Source organism: Chiroxiphia lanceolata, chromosome 5 (assembly GCF_009829145.1).
Source record: "Chiroxiphia lanceolata isolate bChiLan1 chromosome 5, bChiLan1.pri, whole genome shotgun sequence".
NCBI lineage: Eukaryota > Metazoa > Chordata > Aves > Passeriformes > Pipridae > Chiroxiphia > Chiroxiphia lanceolata.
In genome coordinates, this window is record NC_045641.1 from 49,704,655 (window position 1) to 49,724,547 (window position 19,893).

At 38.5% G+C, this 19,893-nt stretch overlaps 1 protein-coding gene across 5 annotated transcripts in view; it reads left to right on the top strand.

Moving 5' to 3' along the window:
• Nucleotides 1-19,893, top strand: part of TTC26 (tetratricopeptide repeat domain 26) — a 54,885-nt gene that overhangs the window by 10,797 nt on the left and 24,195 nt on the right. For 4 of the 5 annotated variants that reach the window (XM_032689114.1, XM_032689112.1, XM_032689113.1 and 1 more), the window contains exons 5-12: nt 6,788-6,837; nt 8,490-8,635; nt 9,894-10,065; nt 10,473-10,547; nt 11,735-11,837; nt 14,981-15,036; nt 16,654-16,707; nt 17,128-17,191. In XM_032689114.1, the coding sequence (XP_032545005.1) occupies nt 6,788-6,837; nt 8,490-8,635; nt 9,894-10,065; nt 10,473-10,547; nt 11,735-11,837; nt 14,981-15,036; nt 16,654-16,707; nt 17,128-17,191 (720 nt within the window). Of the gene's footprint in view, nt 1-6,787; nt 6,838-8,489; nt 8,636-9,893; nt 10,066-10,472; nt 10,548-11,734; nt 11,838-11,937; nt 12,048-14,980; nt 15,037-16,653; nt 16,708-17,127; nt 17,192-19,893 lie in introns of those variants that run through there. The other variant, XM_032689116.1, reaches the window with a different exon arrangement.

Below are 19,893 nucleotides of genomic sequence, written 5' to 3' on the forward strand. Positions count from 1 at the left end.
GTGACTACATCAGTGGGTAAGGAAAGGGCTATGGGTGTCATCTGTCTGGACTTTTGCAAAACTTTTGAAATGGTTCCCCACAACACCCTTCTCTCTAAATTGGAGAGGGATGGATTTGATCAGTGGACTGTTTGGTGGATTAGGAATTGGTTGGATGGTCACATCCAAAGGATAATGGTCCATGGCTCAGAGTCCCAATGGGCAGCAGTGACCAGTGATGTCCCTCACGGGTCCGTATGGGACCAGGGTTATTTAACATCTTCATTAGTGACAGAGGGATCGAGTGCAAGTTTGCAGATGACACCAAGCTGAGTGGTGCAGTGACAGACCTGAAGGATGGGATGCCATCCAGAGGGATCTGGGTAAGCTCAGAAAGTGGGCCCACTTGGGTGGGGGAAACCCCACTATTGATGAAGACTCTGGGATGAACAGATTGAGAGCAGCCCAAGGACTTGGGGGTGCTGGTGGATGGATGAGAGGCTGGACATGAGCCAGCAATGTGAGCTCACGGCCCAGAAAGCCAAGTGTATCCTGGGCTGCATCAGAAGCAGCCTGGGCAGCAGGTTGGGGGAGGGGGTTCTGCCTCTCTGCTCTGGTGAGATCCCACCTGCAGTGCTGCATCCAGCTCTGGGGTCCCAGCACAGGAAGGACGTGGACCTGTTGGAGCAAGTCCAGAGGAGGATCACCAAGCTGATCAGAAGGATGGAGCACCTCTCCTACAAGGAAAAGCTGAAAGAATAGGGATTTGTTCAACCTGGAGAACAGAAGGCTTCAGGGAGATCTTATAGCAGCCTTCCAGTACCTAGAGGGGGTTTACAAGAGAGCTGGAGAGGGACTGTTAACAAAGGCATGTAGGAGGAATGGCTCTTAACTGAAAGACAGTAGGTTTAGATTAGATATAAGGAAGAAATTCTTTACTGTGAGGGTGGTGAAGCACTGGAACAGGTTACCCAGAGAAGTTGTGGATGTCCCATCCCTAGAAGTGTTCAAGGCCAGGTTGAATGGGGCCTTGAGCAACCTGGTCTAGTGGAAGGTATCCCCACTCACAGCAGGAGGGTTGGAACTAGGTGATCTTCAAGGTCCCTTCCAATCCAAGCCATTCTGTGATTCTATGATTCTCTTAGGAGAGAATAAATCTGTATATCAAAAGTCATATAAAAAAGAATTACTGCAAGTATAACCTAAGAAGTAGAGCAAAAAGGCAATAAAGAAAAATCCGTCCTTGGAGGTTTTTCATTACTGTTGTATTTTGCCTCTTCTAGGCTTTCTTCCAAATTTCTTTCAGATATTTCTGGCTTCTCCTTTTTCCCTGCTGTCTGCTTACATTACAGTCACTAATGTTCCTGCATCTGAGGTGAAGGTAGAGTTACTTCCAAGTCAGCTACTGTTGTTTTGTAGTCATCCCATAGTGAAGCTACCAAGTGATGTTTTGTTTACTCCTTTTGCATCTGTGCTCTCATACGTTGGCTGAACATATGTTTTCCATGCTGTATGGTAGCCCATCTAGTCTTGAGAGAATGAGGCTGAAAGTATTCATCTTGGTTTAATAATTAATAATAATTATAACAAGTTACTATTTTTTTAATTATAGAAGCTAATGCTCTTATGTTGCACTCATGGTTCCTGTGCCTTGTAAAGGCCAAAGAACAGAAACTCAGCCTTGCACACTGGGACTGTGATCCTGGCAACTGATCCAAGTATTTAGAAGCCTGGTAGTGCTCTTAGAAGCTGTTGGCTTGCACTGCATTAAGATGTAAGAACTCAAAGTGTTCTTTTAAACCACAAAATGTGCACCTAAGGGGGGCTGCAGTTAAGTCTGTTATGAAAAGCAGTCTTTTTAGGATAAATGGAATTTTACAATTTAAGATTCATGCACAGACAGGGTTGTATTGTTGAACCAGTCATTAAAGTTGGGGGGGGGGGGGGTTCACCCCTTCTAATTTTTGATGGGAAAAGCTTTGTAGTTGCTTTGCTGCTTCACAACTCTGCATGTGTCAGATCTGAATGTGATTTAACTGAACAGAGAACTTCTCATTTTACAGCCTATACTGGAAGGAGCAATATTGTACAAAAGCAGAACAGAGATGGGTTAGCAAGAACAATGACATTTTCCAAACCAGTTTTACTTATGCATGTAGTAATGTTTGCCAGGTGTCAGATGGTTGTCACCAGTGAAAATGTGCGGATACAAGTGGGCATGGAAAAGTTATTGGGTTTTCTTTTACTTAGGATTGCATGTTCACCTACATGCAAAATTATCTCCTTGCTGCTTGTGCTGTATTTCTTGAGAACAGCGGTTATTTTCAGTGCATTTTAGCTGTGGTTTTGAACCAGAAGTTTCATATATGGAACTTTCAAAGTGCACAAGTGAAAATATCACATATTTAAACTTTAAAAGCTACTAGCCTTGTTTCCTTGTTTTGTTTTTTAAAGTATAGTCAAAATTACAGATCAGGAATAATTAGTTTGATGATCTTTAACTTACTGTGCTTAGACATGACTGCCATGAAATGTGTATATATTGCAAGTAACTGAACATAGCTGAATGCCTTTTAAGTATTGTGGGAATGGGAAAATGTCAGTGAATGTCCTCTGTAAATTTCATTCAAGAAAATTCTGAACAGTTGAGCTGTTCAAGTGCATTTAAGTGTGAACCTCACTGCTGGACCACGGACTTTTTTGAACATTTTTCCCGTACCCTTGCATTTTTTCTCCACCAGTGAAGCTGTGGTTTTGAGGCACAGAGGGCTTCATTCAGCTACTGTGTTCAGGTGAGCAGGGCGTTGTTTCTCAGGGACAGGAGAATAAGGTTTCCTCTGGTCATGTTTTCTACTGTCAGGATGGAGCCTTCTCAGCTCTGCTCCATTCCTACCAGCTCCTGCTCCGTGTGTTTAAGGTGTATTCCATGCCTGTCTATGTGTGAAGTGGTGCTATAGCATATGCATTATGTCTGTTAGATGGGATTTGTTAATGCTGGATGCATGACCAGCATTGCCTTGCACTCTCATGAGAGGGCACCAATGCCACACTGTCCATGACTCTATTTCATCATATTTTTACTGCCTAAGGCAGCAATATGGAATCCACCTAGAGTCTGAGCTGCCATTTCTAGTGAGTTTAACTTTTTGTTTAATAGTTAGTGAAGATAATTGTCTTCATTCCTATTGTAGCTGTTTATTATATTTTAACAAATACTTCACTAGGTGCCTGTCAGTGTCAGTACATAAAAATATACAGAACATCTTTAAGATCCATAACAGCTATGACTTTAGCGCCTGGAAAAACAGCGCTGATCATGACAAAAATTCTAGTGTAGGACTATCGGTGTGTTTCATAGATGGAAAGAGATATATCCAATCCAGCTACTTCAGTGCTTCAGCACGAGGTCAGTACTAGACCTGGAGCAGCATCCAGTTTGTTGTCATGCAGCATTGTCATCATGTTTGTTATGATCCCTAGATTGCATAGTACTGATTTAAAAAAAAAAAAAAGTACAGTCATTGCCTTGAAAAAGTAGAACAGAAAAAGAATATCGTGCTTCATTGTAGCATTAATAGATCAGTGACAATAAAATTCTGTAGCAGCAGAGAGTAATAAAAGAACAAGCCTAATGTCCCTTAAAAATCATTATTGCTGATGAGGCAGTTATATCACTTCCTGCTCCAGTGATCGACAACATCTTTATCCAATATTCATAACCAGATTCTTTCTGGAAACTAATCTGTCCTTGTTCGGCGTTTTGGATATTTCCTTGTCTTCCTCAAAAAATGCATTTGGCACTGAGAGAAAAGAAACTGCTGATATTGAATGTTTCCATATTTCTGCTTTCTCTATCGACAGGGCTATATTTGTGGGGGGGTTTAAGCATCTTATTTTAAAGAATATCAGATAGATAGTATCTTATGATATCTTATGAAGCGGGACATTTTTTCCTCCCTCCATATATCCATGCACACCATCAAAACTCAGATTTCATCTTTTGCCTGTTTTTAGGTGTAAATAACATGGTCTAACCCTCCAGCTTTTGCCAAGAAGTAAATAATAATTTTGATGTCAGATCAGATGCCAGGTTTACAAAGGCAGCCTGCAGTCATTGGTTGACTGGTGAAACAAGAATTCCTTGGTTTAGGTTCTTGAGGGAGTATTGCTTGCAAGTGACCATTTTCACAGTGAAATTAATGCTATAACCCACTCAAAAGGAAAAAAAAAGGAAAACCTACTCAAAAGAGGAACACTGATGTCTTTATCCATAGCACTGTGATTATACAATATGTTATTTTCAGTGTAAATCCCACAATCTGTCATGCTTGTATTTTTGGAATCTTTGATGACCAAATGTTTTGAATTGTAAAGGATGGTTGTGGTTTAAGTTTCACACAAAAGCACATGTGGAGTCCATGTGCAACCCTTCTAAATTTTGATATTAAAACGTATCAGTTAAAGCTGGGGCACATGTGGAGTGAAGAATATGCATTTAAATTAAGGTACTCTCGCTTTCTAACTCAGTGGATGAAATATCCATACTATCATGTCAGTTTTACTGCTCCTGCTGCCTATACAATATTGATTATAGATCAGAAAAACTTTCTGTTCTTTAATAATTAGTCTAATGAGAATTCCCACACATATCCTAGACTGAAGACCATTTAGCTTCTTAATAACTTGATGCTCTCTTAGAAGTATCTTACAAGATGTGGTTTTGTGAGAATGCTCTCATACCGCCTTTGTGTTTTGGGACTTCTCTGCTCCAGCAGCTTTTTAAAGATGCAATTCACTGTCCTCTTTTTTCTAGGAACGTGGTTAAATAACAGAGCTTGGGAAAGAGGAAAGGGGAGAAATAGTTGCTTTACTTGTTAAAGTAGGTGGGCAGCCTTGCACCGCCAATCTGATCAGAATGGCCCGGGTTTTGGCATTGTCCACGGTGTTACAAAGTTTACTTACTATGTGGAGAAAGAGTAAGAAGTCTGGAAGTCTCTCCCTAAATTGCATAAAAAAAAAAAAATCCATCTTCAGGGGGGTGGTGGGGAAGAGGGTTTGGTGGTTTGAGCCCTCTTTCATGGTTTAGGACATCAGAAGAATTATAGCCTTGTATTACAGGCTATTGCTTTGCTAACTCTGCACTTTCATGGCCTTATGAACACAGTAAGTAATTCTGCTTTTTTTAAAGATTCCATGTACACCCTTTCTGTGGAACATAGGTTGCCAGCTAGTTGGTCTGAGCAGGAACGAGAGTGCTCATTAACTGAGTAGGCTAACAAAAATACACGAAGCAAGGGAAGGATTTTTGGGAGACTGCTTGCAACAGAAATTAACAGCTCTGTTGGATGACGATATTTGTCTCTCAGTGAAGCAAAAGGCTCTAGTGACTTAAAGCTCTTCAGTTAACAATTTTTGTCATAGGGAGTGAGTTTACTGGACTTCCTAATCCTGCTAGAGTGAGAAATTTCATGAGCTTTACTGGCTTCAGAAAGGAGATATCTCCCTTAAATTTCTCACCGTATCTTAGTTTGAGTCTTATCTGCTCTGACTGTAGGATTCTTTTGTATACCTTTTGTTCCTAAGGACAGGAGAAATACTAGAATCACATAATCACAGAATATGCCAATTTAGAAGGGATCCACAGGGATCATCAAGTCCAACCCTTAGCTCTGCACAGGACCATCCCCAAGAGTCATGTCCTGAGTCCCCATGTGCCTGAGTATTGTCCAAACACCTCTTGAACTCTGGCAGGCTTGGTGCTGTGATCACTTCCCTGGGGAGCCTGTTCCAGTGCCCAACCACCCTCTGGGTGAAGAACCTCTTACTAATATCCAACCTAAACCTCCCCTGACACAACTTCAGGCCATTTCCTCAGGTCCTGTTACTGGTCACCACAGAGAAGAGATCACTGCCTGCACTTCCTCTTCCCCTCACAAGAAAGTTGTAAACTGCAATGAGGTCTCCCCTCAGTCTCCTCTTCTCTGGGCTGAACAGACCAAGTGATTTCAGCTGCTCCTCATATGGCTTTCCCTGAAGACCCTTCACCATCTTCATTCCCCTCCTTTGGACACTAACAGCTTAATATCTTTCCTATATTACAGTGCCCAAAACTGCACACAATATCCAAGGTGAGGCCACCCCAGTGCAGAGCAGAGCAGGGCAATCCCCTCCCTCGACTGGCTGGTGATGCTTTGCCTGATGCCCCCCCCAGGATACGGTTGGCCTTCCTGGTTGCCAGGGCACTGCTGACTCATATTCAACTTAGTGTCAAAGTATAATATAAGGTGCATACATAACAAAATGGTAGCAGCACTGGGTTTTTCAATACACTGGAAGTTGAGAAGATTCCTTGAATTATAAATCACAGCTTACTTCAAATGTGACTTATGATAGAAGGAATCTTGATCATGAGTTTATCTCTTGCTTTTTATTTTGAAAAGGTGTTATGCTTGTGTGTCACAAAAAAACCCCCAGAGAATTATCCAGAAATCCCTGCATGGAAATGATAGTGTGATTCCTAGAAGTTTTAAGCTTCATGGAAGACAGAGGCCAATGAAAAATTATTTTCAACAGGGATTTCAAAAGAAACAGCCAGAGAAAGAAGATAGGAAGGAGGAAGACCTTTAAACCACTCTAAAATTGGTAGAACCTGCCCTGAGGCATGACCTGCAAAGGCTTTTATTGAAGGACTGTACTTGGGCTACTTAATGAAAGAATATGGGTGCATTGATGTCTGTTGAGAAAGAGAGTTAAAAATAGACATCCTGAGTTGTTCTTTACAGCAGTACTTACTGAATTTTCCTTTCAGCACCAAAGAGTGGTCTCCAGAACCGTCTGCTCTTTCACCTGGCACATAAGGTACGATGTCTTTTCTTCACTCGTGCTTTGTTTGTTTTCTTTTAAGTTTGGTAAGGTGTAATTTATGCTGGCAACCTGACTGAATAATTAAAATGTCTGTTGTGGCAGAAGAACAAATGTTTTCCATAACCACCCTCCTGTATTAAAATTTGGAGGAGAAAATAAGTGTGAAAACATGATCTCAGAATAGATACCCTCAGCAAGTTTCTAAGGGAAGTCTTACCAGTACACTTCACATAAGTTGTACAACAGGAGCCTGATGGCATTTTTGATCACAAGGAGCCTGGAATATTAATGTTCCAGAATCAGAAATGTATAAGCCACTATTTTTACCTTTTTTTTTTTTTTTTTGGAAGTGTACCAAGTTTTCCAAACTTGCAGCTCTCTTATACTTGGCAATTTGACCAAAATGGTGTATATGCTATTACTGATCCTCCTAAGTAATTCAGTATCCAGGAAGTCATATTGTTAATAGCATGAAATTTACTTTAATTTCAGCAACAATTAATAGCTTATTTCACTTACCACACATAGCTATCTTCCCTTAAATTAAGTTTTGTACCACCCTGTGTTATATTTAACAAGTATTCTGCTACTGAGGACACTGAGTTGAAAGAAAGTAAATGTTAGCTTTGATGTCAGATTCTCTTTACTTAAATCTCTCTTAATTTTAAGAGAGAAACCTTAAACCGTTTTTGTAATGGCGCTGGCACTTACAGATGTCAGTGATGAGCTAGGAATTAATCAACTTCTTTTCATCTAGTTAGTCATTGGAAATAAAGGGTTTTATGAAACTATGAACCCCACTGCCTTTAGTTCTGTTGAGCAACTTGTCTTGCCTTTTATCTGGAGTATCATTTTGTGACTGGCTCAAAGAGGGAGGAAAAGAATCTGAAGAAAACTGAGCTGATAGGTAGGAAAACAAATACATAAGATTAGAATTTGTGTGTAAGAGAAATTCATAATTATTATTGAAACAGCAAAACCAGCAAAGGGAGGCACTGGAATAAGTGACTTGAGTAGACTGCTAAGGTAAATAACCTCAACTTTACTATTGTAATACAAATATAATGTGTATGTTTAACTCTGTTCCTTGGTTTTATCTTATGTGTGTGTATTATGTGCTATTCAGCAATGCTTTTAAAAATATATCATTTAGTTAAACTGAAATTTTAAGGGGCCAGTGAAAGAGAATTTGTTAGTGCTGTAAAGATGTCTTGTGAAAATTAGAGCTTGTGTGTTGGCAAGGCTTGCATTTTTCTGCTGTCCATGAGAAATTAGATTTGGATCTACAAACAGCAGAATTTTTTCTGGCTTGAATAACAGTCAAATTTTATGTTGCAAAATTCTGTTTGTGAAATAATTAATGCAGCTCTTTCCCTCTTATCCATCAAAGCACATGACATCTAATTATATCTAAATCACACCTTCAAGAAAAATGTGTGCTTAATTTTAGCCTAACATTTATCCAGTTTGAACTGATCTCATTCTTTAATGTTTGCCTTTCTTCACTGGTCAAATAAACTTTAAAGTAACAGAGTTTTTCCACATGTTTGATATTAATCACCTGCTGTTTACCAGCAAAACTAATCTAGCTAATTAAAATAGTTTTCTTGCTGAACTCATCTGAGGATGTGTCACACTCTTTTTAGTTCAGTGATGAAAAGAAATTGATGAGCTCTCACCAGAATCTGCAAGATATTACAGAAGATCAGCTTAGCTTGGCATCTATCCACTACATGCGGTCCCACTACCAAGAAGCAATTGATATCTACAAACGCATTCTACTTGAGAATCGGTGGGCATCTCTAAGCCTTATTGCAGTGTCTGTGCTATTGTTGGTATTTAAATTCCATATAGTTGCTTGGTTTCTGAAACCAAGCATGGGCATTTTCCACAACTGCTATGTCCTTTTCGTGTCGCAAAATGTGCATCAGTTGCAGCCCCTCAATTTTGTTCATTGCAAAGTATTTTTAAAAAATGAATGTTTAAAAAGAAATCTGCTCTCTGTTGGTTTTTTTAGTGTTACTGTTGTGTAATTCATTCTGATATCTTTTTTGGTTTTGTTACTTATTTCTTCTGAGATGATATATGGTTATGTACCTGCTTTATCTTTTTCCTTTTTCCCCTCTGATGGCCAGTCTGGTGATCCTTGCTTGAATTATTGACTTCTTCACCTCTTAGCCTTTCTAAGAATGGTTCAGTTGTTGGGTTTATGTAAAGTTCCTTGCATTCCTTCAAGTCTGAAATTCTTTCCTTTTCTATTTATCCCTTGTGACACTTATTGATGGTTTTTCCTATTGTGTTCTGCAAATTTTTAATTCACAATTTAGGAAGAAACAAATTGAATTCTTAAATGGCTGGAAGTATTGTTTAATAAAATAGAAACTGCTGTCCCAGAATACAGCTCTCTTTTGGTGGTATCTCCTCTTGAACATTTCAGAGAAATCCACCATAATGTATATAAGTATGTCATGTAATGCTTGGGGAAGAGATTTTAACTTCCAATTCCTCAGAAGCAATCACTCAAAGCTAAATGAGTAACCTTCATAACAATTATCCTTTTACTTACAGTTTCCACAAATGCCTGTCTTATTTCTGTATCTAGTTCTTCTGGCTTGACAGCTTGTAATGACAAGGATTTTTTTAAATAATTGTACTTGGTGCGAACTTTTATGCACATATTAAATGTCTTTGCATATATTGCTTAGAAAATCCTGTTCTGCCAGGTCGGATACAATGCTCATGTTCTGTGTGTTTCCTTGGTGTGAAGTTGCCACCATTTCCTAGATTTGCAAATGAAAAGTTTTGTAGGTAGTACTTAAAAGCTGCAGTAGCTTCTGTGGAAAAAATAAATAATGTGAATCTGGATCTGTGCAGTCTTAGCCAACAAACTAGAGAAGCTCTAAGCATTTCTCAGAAACCCCAGTTTTGATGTGCTTGTAAAATATGTATAGACATGTGAGAGCTTTATTACTGATTTTAATGCTCTGTAATGGGAAACGTTAAACTATCTGGTGGGATTTAAATGTTCTCTTTAATCCTCTTTCCTGCAGGGAATACCTGGCTCTGAATGTATATGTGGCCCTATGCTATTACAAGCTGGATTACTATGATGTATCACAGGAAGTGCTAGCTGTTTATCTTCAGCAAGTTCCTGACAGCACCATTGCTCTTAACCTTAAGGCTTGTAACCATTTCCGACTTTACAATGGGAAGGCTGCCGAGGTATCTGTTGGACAGTCCCTCAGTTCACCTTTATTTTAGTTTAAAAATCCATACATGTTTCTTTTCCTCGTTATCTGTCTTAATCAGTAATGTTGATAATGGCCTTTGTCTTGTCATTGTGTCCTTCTTTTAGGAATGTCACACTTTCAGTTTCCCTGGTATTAACCCATCTGTCCACATGTGTGCACAGTGGTCTTACCATTTTCCCAGTTCACTTTTGATCTTGTGTTTATACGTATTATCCAGTTTCTAAAATTATCACATAGAAGTGAGAAAGCCAAATCTTCCAGTGGCCTACCACTGATGGAGATGTATTTCTGTCAGCTTTGGAGCTCATTTGAAGCTTCACTTAGGCTTCTGTGTTTTTTTGGTTTTGTGGTAAAATTTTAGAATGTATGTAATTCCAGGCAGAGCTCAAGAACTTGACTGACAGTGCCTCATCATCTTTTGAGTTTGGCAAGGAGCTCATTAAACACAATCTGGTAAGTAATGCATTTCTGGGACTTAATATAAACAGCACTCATTTGTAGAGCTTTTCATGATGATTCATAAAATGGAATATTTTGGTAATTGCAGACCTAACTGAATTTTTACTGCCATGCAAGTCCCATTCCAGGAATCCTGCCTGTATAATGAATGTGCCATCAAGTGTATTTATTTTTTCCCCTGGAATTTTTCCCTGACAGTGAGACTGTGTCAAGAAAAATAATAATGTTGTTGTTTGTAGACCTGAAGGCATATTAAAATAATGTATGTTGTGTAAGAATACCTTTGCAAGATATTTTGTGGAGCCCACTCAATAAGGACACTGTAGAAACAAGTCAGAATGTATGACCCTGAACTCAACGTGAGTGGAATTAAGACAACTAGTGAAAATGGCCTTCATCCGAAAAGTACTAAACAAAGAGTTCTAGGAAAAAAGCTGCTGATAAAAGCCAAAATACTTGTGTGGTCTGCAGAAAAAGAGTCACTAATCACTAGTTAATTTTCCCTTCAGTGGTATTATTACTTTGCTGTACAGCTGGTAACAGCAGATTGCTCTTATTTAATGATGGGCAGTTGCTTGCTTTGTCGTTTTTCAAGAGCAGTCATAACAAGCTAACGCTTCTTTCCCCAAAAGGTAAAACTGTTTTCAAACTGGACTTTTGTGAGTTAACATTGTTTATTTTGTATGCTGGTCTTTTCGCCAGTGGTTTATTGAATAACTATGTTAGATTTTGTTGGAAGAACCATCATATGAAACTGAAGTATAATCAACTGCTCCTGACCATTTTAACATCTTTCTAAATAAATGTAGAGTTTTTAGTCTCATTTTTTTCATATGAAAACATCATAAGCAAATAGTAATTTTGTATGTGTTCTCTTCACTCTTGTTTCAGACAATATTACTCTTTTAAATCTGTGATATATAATGTACCACTGTTTTGAGCTGCTAAAAGTTGAAATAAATTAATCTTTACTGATGGATTAAACACTTTATATTCTTCAGAATAAAGATTGTCACACTTAGTAATTGTATAGCTGTATTAAAGCAGGGATTATGCTAATCCCAGAGCCACTGACCTTTTCCTACTCTCAATATAGGAATTTAAGGATTAATTTCCTTAAATTAAGATATCATAGAAAAGGTTTTGATACATGGTTATCAATCTGCTGTTTTTCTCTGCAGGTGGTTTTCCGAGGAGGAGAAGGGGCTTTGCAGGTCCTGCCTCCTTTGGTTGATGTTATTCCTGAGGCAAGACTGAATCTTGTGATTTACTATCTCCGGCAAGGTAAATACACCTTCCTCTGGCTTTTTCATACCTTCAGGGATGACATTCATTCATCTTATCTCAACTGACTATTCAATGAAATGCTTTTTTTTCTCTGCAGGAAAATGTAGTGTATGTCATTTGCTGTTCCTCCAGAAAATAGTGAAGTAAGAGTTTCCATGGCTTGCAGAGAAGGGCTTTAGTTGTGTGCAGTCAAATAAACCTACTTTGGCAGAATATTGCAGGTTCTTGGGTTGAAGGAGATGGCTTTGGGGACGGTTGTGTTTAACTGCTTCTAGTGAGATGACCTCTCTTCTGCCTGAATGTGTGAGAATGGTAGGCATATGTCCTCTGAAGGCAAGGACAACCGTTTCTGTAAATATAGCACAAACAGGATATGAGCCTAAGTGACTGTGAACAAGGCTACAGTTTGTGAACAAGACATTGCGTTAAAAATCTACTTTACAACTCTTAAAGGATGCAAGTATGTGGCCAGAATCAGTTGGAAAGGATTTTGTACTAGTATCTCTCCTTCATTTGCCAGCTTCTTTGAATTATATCTGAGTTTTTCAAAGCCATTACTATTCTCCCATTGTGTTCTTTTATTCAACAATGGGTTGACTGGCTGTGTGACTCAAGCCAGGTCCAATTAGGTCATGTTGCTTAGTCCCAGCTTCCTCTGTTCTACCTTGTGTCCATTGCCTTTCGTCTCACTCTATGGAACCTGTCTCCATCTTCTCTGTACCCTCCTATCAGTAAGTTGTAGACAGCGATAAGATCTCCCTTGAGCCTTCTCTTCTGAAAGCTAAGGAAATGCAGTTCTCTCCGTCTCTCCTCAGCCCCCTTCTTGCCTTGGGAGTCCTTGGGTGGGCTCACTCCGGTATTTCATCGTCTGTCTTAATTGAGGGATCCCAAAACTGGACACTCTACTCCAGGTGCAATCTCACAAGGGTCAAATAGAGAAGCATTCCTTCCCTTGCCATGATGACTACATTCATGCTAATATGATCCAGTGTACAGTGGGCCTCCTTTGCTGCAAGACTGCACTGTCTGCCAGGTTGCCTTTTAGCCAGTCAGCTCCCCACCTGACTTGTTCAGGCATGTTTCAAACCAAGCAAGATGCAGGACTTGCATTTTGCCTCTGCTGAACTTTATGAGATTTCTTTCTTTCAGCCCATTTACTCAGCCTGCTGAGCTGCTTCTCAATAGCTGGGAGCTTTCTTCACAATCTTTTATCATTTGCAAACTTGCTGAGAGTACTCTATCTGGATCATTAATATAAATATAAATAAGACATTCAACGGTATCAGTCCCTGGGGAATTTGATTAGTAATGAGCCACCTGATAGATTTTGTACAACTGATGACTGTCTTTTGATAGTCCAGCCAGTTTTCCATCCCTTTATAGTCTTACTTAGCCAGTCCTATCTTTCAAGTCTGTATGAGAGACCATGTCCAAGACCTTGCTATAGCCAAGGTATACAAGCATCCACTACTATCCCCTTATCCATACAACCAGTCACACATTGGGTTAGTCAGTACACTTTGGCATTGGTAAATCTATGCCTGCTGTTCCCAGCCACCTTTCTGTCCAGTATTGTTGCCAATTTCACTATAGGCAATATTGGTATTACTACTAATTACCTTGCCCAATAATATTGTTAATAATAATACACATGTGTCAAATTAAGTTCTACTTACACAGAAACAAAGTACATCTCATGCATCACTTAAAAATCAGTCTTGTTTACTCATTTGCCATTAACCTTGCAGTAATTTTAATTAGTTAGGTTCTACTCTTCACTTTGGTGTACAAATGACTTGCATACTGACAAAGAAGGTCAAGGGGAATTAGGATTAAAATCTCTTTCCTGGTTTGGCTAAATTTCCATTTTTAACTCTTGGTAGGGTAGCAGCATCAGTTAGGAATGTGAGAAATCATTACTTCTAATGACTACAACTGTCTCTCTAAAACTTACATGTCTCTGATAAAGGTAGGTTGGTGTTAATACATGCTCAGAACTGGAATGTCTGAAGCACAAACATGCGTCCCATTTTTATCAGTTCTTCAGGGTAGTGACTTTCAGCAAGATTTGGGGCCTATTGGTATCTGGTTATAATCTGCTCCCATGAGATTTGCTATAGGCTTCTTTTGGAGCCTGAAGAGCATAGCTCTGTGTTGATGGTCTCCACTGATGGAAATAAGGGCTGCTGTCATTTTTCTTTTTTGGTGGTGGTGGTGGTCTGAGCTAGCCAAAAATGTCAAAAAATCCTCCAAACCAACAATTTCTATTAAAAAAAAAAAAAAAAGAAAAAAAGAAAAGGTAATGACTTTTGGCAAGTACCTTGTGCTGCCTTACTATGTGACTGCTCAAGGGAATGGGTAAGAAAGCAGAGGTGTTGGGTGGGAGACTGGCAGCTCCAATGTATATTGCCTTAAGTGGTTGAATGGATGGTATATACTAGCGAAAAAGGTTTTGTTTGATAAGGTTTGTTTTTGTGGGCACCTGGTATAATGCTGTATTAAAAGAATTTTGCTAGTAAAAGACTATCTTCACTAGATTGTTCTACAAAGCCAACCGTAGTGCCAACATCTTTTATTTAGGTAAGGTTTAGGATGTTTTCAGTTTATATAATGCTTGTGTGGGAAGGAAGTTGCTTATTGATTTCAAACTTCTCATTTAAACTTCTATACTAGTAGTGGTTTCCTTGTTAGAATTAGGATCAGGTAAGAGCTGCTGGACAGATATTGAAATACTGATAAGGAAGAGATGAAGTTTCCCTACAGCATCATGTTACCCTATCTTCCTTGAGGGGTAAATCAATATGAGAAAAGAAAATACAGGAAGATGATGGATTTATGATTTTGACCTTGTGCTGATGAGAAGGCAGCCACTAGGTTATGAACAAGGGGTCCAAATCATCTTTACTAGGAAAATTGTAATAACAAAGAAGCTATTACTCACTCCATGTTTGTTATTTAAGTTCTAGAAAACCATCACCGTTGTGATAGGAATTCACAATGATTTATAGTTACCTTTCTCCTCCTGTCTAAATGGTTTATTTCTTAGTCTATGACTATTGGGGAATGTTGTAGAGGATAAGTGACTTGTTCTAATACAGTGTGCTATGGGTTGTCATGCATTCTAATGTCTGGCATTTCAGATGATGTGCAGGAGGCTTATAACCTGATTAAGGACCTGGAACCTACAGCTCCACAGGTAATTAGAAACTGATGTCATGGCACATAGATAGAGGTTATAAATTGATATGAAATCTGCCACATACAATCCTGAGGACAGCTTGCCCCATTCCCACTCCTAAAATTTTTGTGTTTTCCATCCCTTCATGAACAGTAGATTTAATATGCATGCATAAAGTATTATATATATGCATATATGAGTACTCAGCCTGTTTATTACTGTACTGCCTGGGGTCAGCTAGGAATATAGCTCTGTTGTGTTCAGCATTTTGGGGAGCTGACCATTAGTGCATAGATAAAAGCTCTCTTCCAACTACAGCTACTTAATCACTTCTGCCCTGACGATGATTACCATCCCTCAGATCTGCTAGCTCAGGTGCTCGTACGGTTTGTCCTGAAGCCATTTCAATAAAAATGGGCTAGATTAGATTAAACAGTTTAAATAAATGGTATTCTCTAATCTCATCACACTTTGACTGCCATGAGTGAAAACTGCAGCATCCCTTGGCTGCTACTGTAATTTTCTTTTGTGGTTGTTCCAGCAGCTTTAGTCTCTGATTTATTCCTCTTCGCAGTTTATTTTCCAAAGGTCACATAGCTGGGCATGAAAGGAACCTTTCATGAGTCTGTATGAGGAATTATATGGAGGGAGGGAAAAGGAAAACCTCAAGAACACAGATCTGGTGATTCTGTGCTGAGGAGGGTCTTCTGATGTTGCTTTACATTTCTTACGTTCTTCAGTATGGCAAGACTCACTTGAACAGCTTTCTGCAGCCAGTGGTCCTTTAGCCTCTGTTTTCCCCATATACATGTCTAATAATTCTTTATGACATTTTTAAATGAGAATCTCTGTGCTTCTTTTTCCATTTTTCACTTACACTTGTAAGGAACTCCCTGCTAAGACTTGCCAAACTACTTGTATAACCTCCTTGAGTACTTCGCAAATACTTCATCACGATGCCTGTAGGATAATAATTTGGCACCTGTAAGAAAGTTGGTGTGCTAAAATGATTACTTAGCATCCTGGCTAGTACTCTCAGATTGTTTGCTTGCAATTCATTGTTGGTCTGTGTAGATGTGTCTTTCTCTTTTTCTGTGTTTACCTCTGTGACAAGGCTGTCCAGGTTTATCAGGAATACCTACAAAACAGATTTATAGCTATAACTCTTTAATTTTAAGATTTGGATAAGACAAAAGAGACTGTTGCATGCTGAGAAAATCTTGCTCAGCAGGGATGTTAGTGGTTATGGTTAACCAATGTGCATATTTGAAATGGGATCTGTGCTTTATTATAAAAATATTGTACTTATTGGTCATATGATGGTGAAGAGGGCATGAAAGGATGTTATCGTGTTCCTTCTGGTGCATTGTCTTTGACCATAAGACTTATCAGAAAACATAGTACTCCTTTGCATCCCACATATTTGGTCGAAGTGACTACCTAGCAAGTAGAATGCATTTTGGGGGGCTAAATTAGTACTACTGTGATTAAGCATTATCACAGTAACCAGCTACCTACTAAACTGAGCTGGGATAGAGTTGAATTTATGAAGAAAATAATGTACACATAGGCTTTTATGTGCCTTATAAAATCTTCACCTTATCTTCTCTGATCCTTTTTACAATTTTTTTTCAGGAGTACATCCTCAAAGGAGTTGTAAATGCAGCACTTGGACAAGAAGTTGGCTCAGTAAGCGAAGCCTATGAAGTTCTTCAGCTTCTCCAACAACAGAATGTGAACACATCTTTAGGGACTAGAATGGAGTGAAAGAGACAGTCATTTCTCATTTAGATTGTAGGATCTCTGAGTCTCTCAACCTTCTTCCACACACTAGTCAGTCCAGAATGAGTGAAATGCAAATTTCCATTGCTGTCTTGACAGTAAATCAAGCTGAGTTTGGCTTCTCTATCCTGTTTCCAAAAAACTTCACTTTCTACAGTATTCTTATGTATCTAGGCACATACAGTGGCACATTTACCTTTTCTGTTTTTCCTTCAGCCCTGGTTTGTCTGTTAGTTGCTCCCCATCTGTTCCTCAGAGCATAGTTTCATTATGTATTGTAGCATCAACTCTGGAACTCATGTTGGGTTAATTTTTTTCCTCTTCCAGAGAGATCATCTGAAAATTGCTCAGCAGTTCTTCCAGTTGGTTGGGGAATCAGCCAGCGAATGTGGTATGTTTGAAATATTCTTTCTCCATTATGTAACCCATCTTAAAATATCCATACTATCATACTATCCTGTCTGTGTCCAACTCCTGACTGCTGGCAGGACTATTGCTAGGCATTTTGTTGTTATAGGATGAGTATCAGGAAATATAAAACAAATTTGGAAGTTTACATTAGAGGGCTCATTTGATTCCAAACCTTACTGTATGACTTTTACTGGAAAAGAGGCTGTACTGCAAACTGTTAGTCTTTACTGAGAGACTGTGGCTTGCCTTTGACTAATAATCTCCATTATAGAAACAGAAGACAACAGCCTAATTAATTAGATGAAGTGTGTGGCTGAAACTTCACAGGTACAGAAACTTCACAAATCTAGGTACAAATCTAGGACCACTAATGAAAGCCTATCAAGTACATAGAGTCCTAGCATGCAGTGTGCACTGAAACTGAGGGTGCTAAAAACGTAAGGAGGAATTTGGCTACAGACAAAAATGGGGGCTCTGGGACTAACTCCTTGCTTGAATGAAAAAAAACCCTGATAAACCCAATAAAAAATCAGCATATTTTAAATATTTACTTTTATTTATTCAGTAATAGATCAAACAAAGACCTTATCTTCCCTTCCCTTTGCCAAAGTCAAAAATCCCAAATAAAAAAAGCTGGTAGGTATAACACAGAAATTCAGATGAAATAGGGCTTCCCAGTTTCCTTTTTAGGCATTGTCACTTAGTACTGTTTCTTTAGGTGGGTAACTTGTGCATGTTTCTGGTGCAGACAGGTCATGGTCCTCAGAGACAGAATGCTGTCTCTTGTGTCCATGGTGACTAAAGAGAAGGAGCTCAAGAGAGCGGCAGCACTGATGAAACTTTCAGAAATAATGTTGAGTCATTCTATTCTGTTCCACATGCAGCAGAGAGCTTTATGTTGGAAGGCTGGAAGTGGTTCCATAGATGAGATTTCCCTAACTCATTCCTTTTGTATTGAGGCTATCCCTTTGGAGTTGGGATCCCAGATAACAGGAACAGTATGAACTACAGTAGTGGAGAACTTGGTTAGAGGGAATATAGCTACCTGGGTTTGTGATACCAGTAAAATCACAAGGTGACTGATACAGTGGTGATAGATTCTTAATGCCTGTGATGGTCATGCACATATGATGAATGACCATTGCATACATGGATAAAAATAATATGGAGATAGTCTGAGAAAACGTATCCTGAAAGGATTTGTAGTGAAGATATAGCCCAAAAGCAAAATTGAAATTGTTAGGAAGACAAAGGTCTGAATTTCACTGTGAAATAATTTTAAACCCGTATGCAAAATAAGGTGGAAAGACTGAGACTTCAACCTTTCTATGGTTGAGGGGGGGGAAAATAATTAACAGTGAGTGAAATAATACTCTTTTAAAATATATGTTTAGATAGGCAACTCACCATAATGAGGCCAAATTATTCACCAGCCAGCCTGGATGGGAACTGGCATATTAAAGAGGTTTAGAGATTTTGTATAGAAAGATAATTAAATAATAGTTGGAGACTTCTGTTCTGCCCATATTGACCTAATAAATGCAATGACATGGCATGATAAACAGCATGAACTTTTAAATGCTGTTTCCGTCTTTCTTAGAGAAGGCACAAGTGAACAGGTAACTCTGGACCAATATAGAGATTACATAGAACCAGATTTGAAATTTTATGATGAAACTCCAATTCTGCTACAGTCATCTGAGTATAATCAAATTCTACATACATGTGTTAGCAAATACCTAAAAAAATTTCCACAGTACTAATTGCAAGAAAAGAACCTACATAATAACCTTTCTCATTTCTGACAAAAAATTAGAGTGAAATAGCAGTGAAAAGGATAAAATACACCTGATTTGAACACTTGAAAGAACCCTTTGTTTCTCTAAAGGGCTCGTATTCATAATTAATGAGCTATAGGATACAAATAATGACATGACTAGGTTTGCCAATGGTACAAAATTAGCCATAGTAGTAAAAAAGTAAAAGTTTCCACAATGATGAAAGATATGAGAGACTGTATAAGGCTGGGTAATAATATGCAAATTAAATTTAGCAAAATTATCAGAAAAGTTGAAGAGAATCTTAGGAATTGATGAGAAAAGAGATAACAAACCAAAAATAATTACTGCATCATTGTATACATATGTGATTCTTTTCCTTGAATACTGTTTGCAGTTCTGGTTCTTACATTTCTTAAAAAATTGTAGAACAAGAAAGGACACAATAAAGACAGCAAGGGTGATCAAAGAAAGGGAATAGCTTCTTGAACAAGGAGAGATTAAATAAAGGAGGATACATGGGCTGAAAAATGATGACTCAGTTTGATTATGTGCATCATAAATGACAAGGAAAAGAGGAATAGAAAAGAATTATATCTGTACAATACAAAAACCAAGGAGGATTGACATAAACTATCACACAAGACAAATAAAACAAACAGCATGAATTACTTTTTCACATAACACAACTTATTTGATGGAGAAACTTGTGAGAATCAGAAGGTAAAAAAAAATTGGTAGATTAAAAGTCCATTAGCTGTTTAACACAAATTTTTCAGTGACAAAGTCCTCAGTGCAGATTGTTGGAAGCTAGGAGAAACTTCTGAGGAAGTAGCATTACATGCCACAGTATGTATTATATGTGAAATCAGAACATATTCTTTCTATATATTCTTACTCAGCA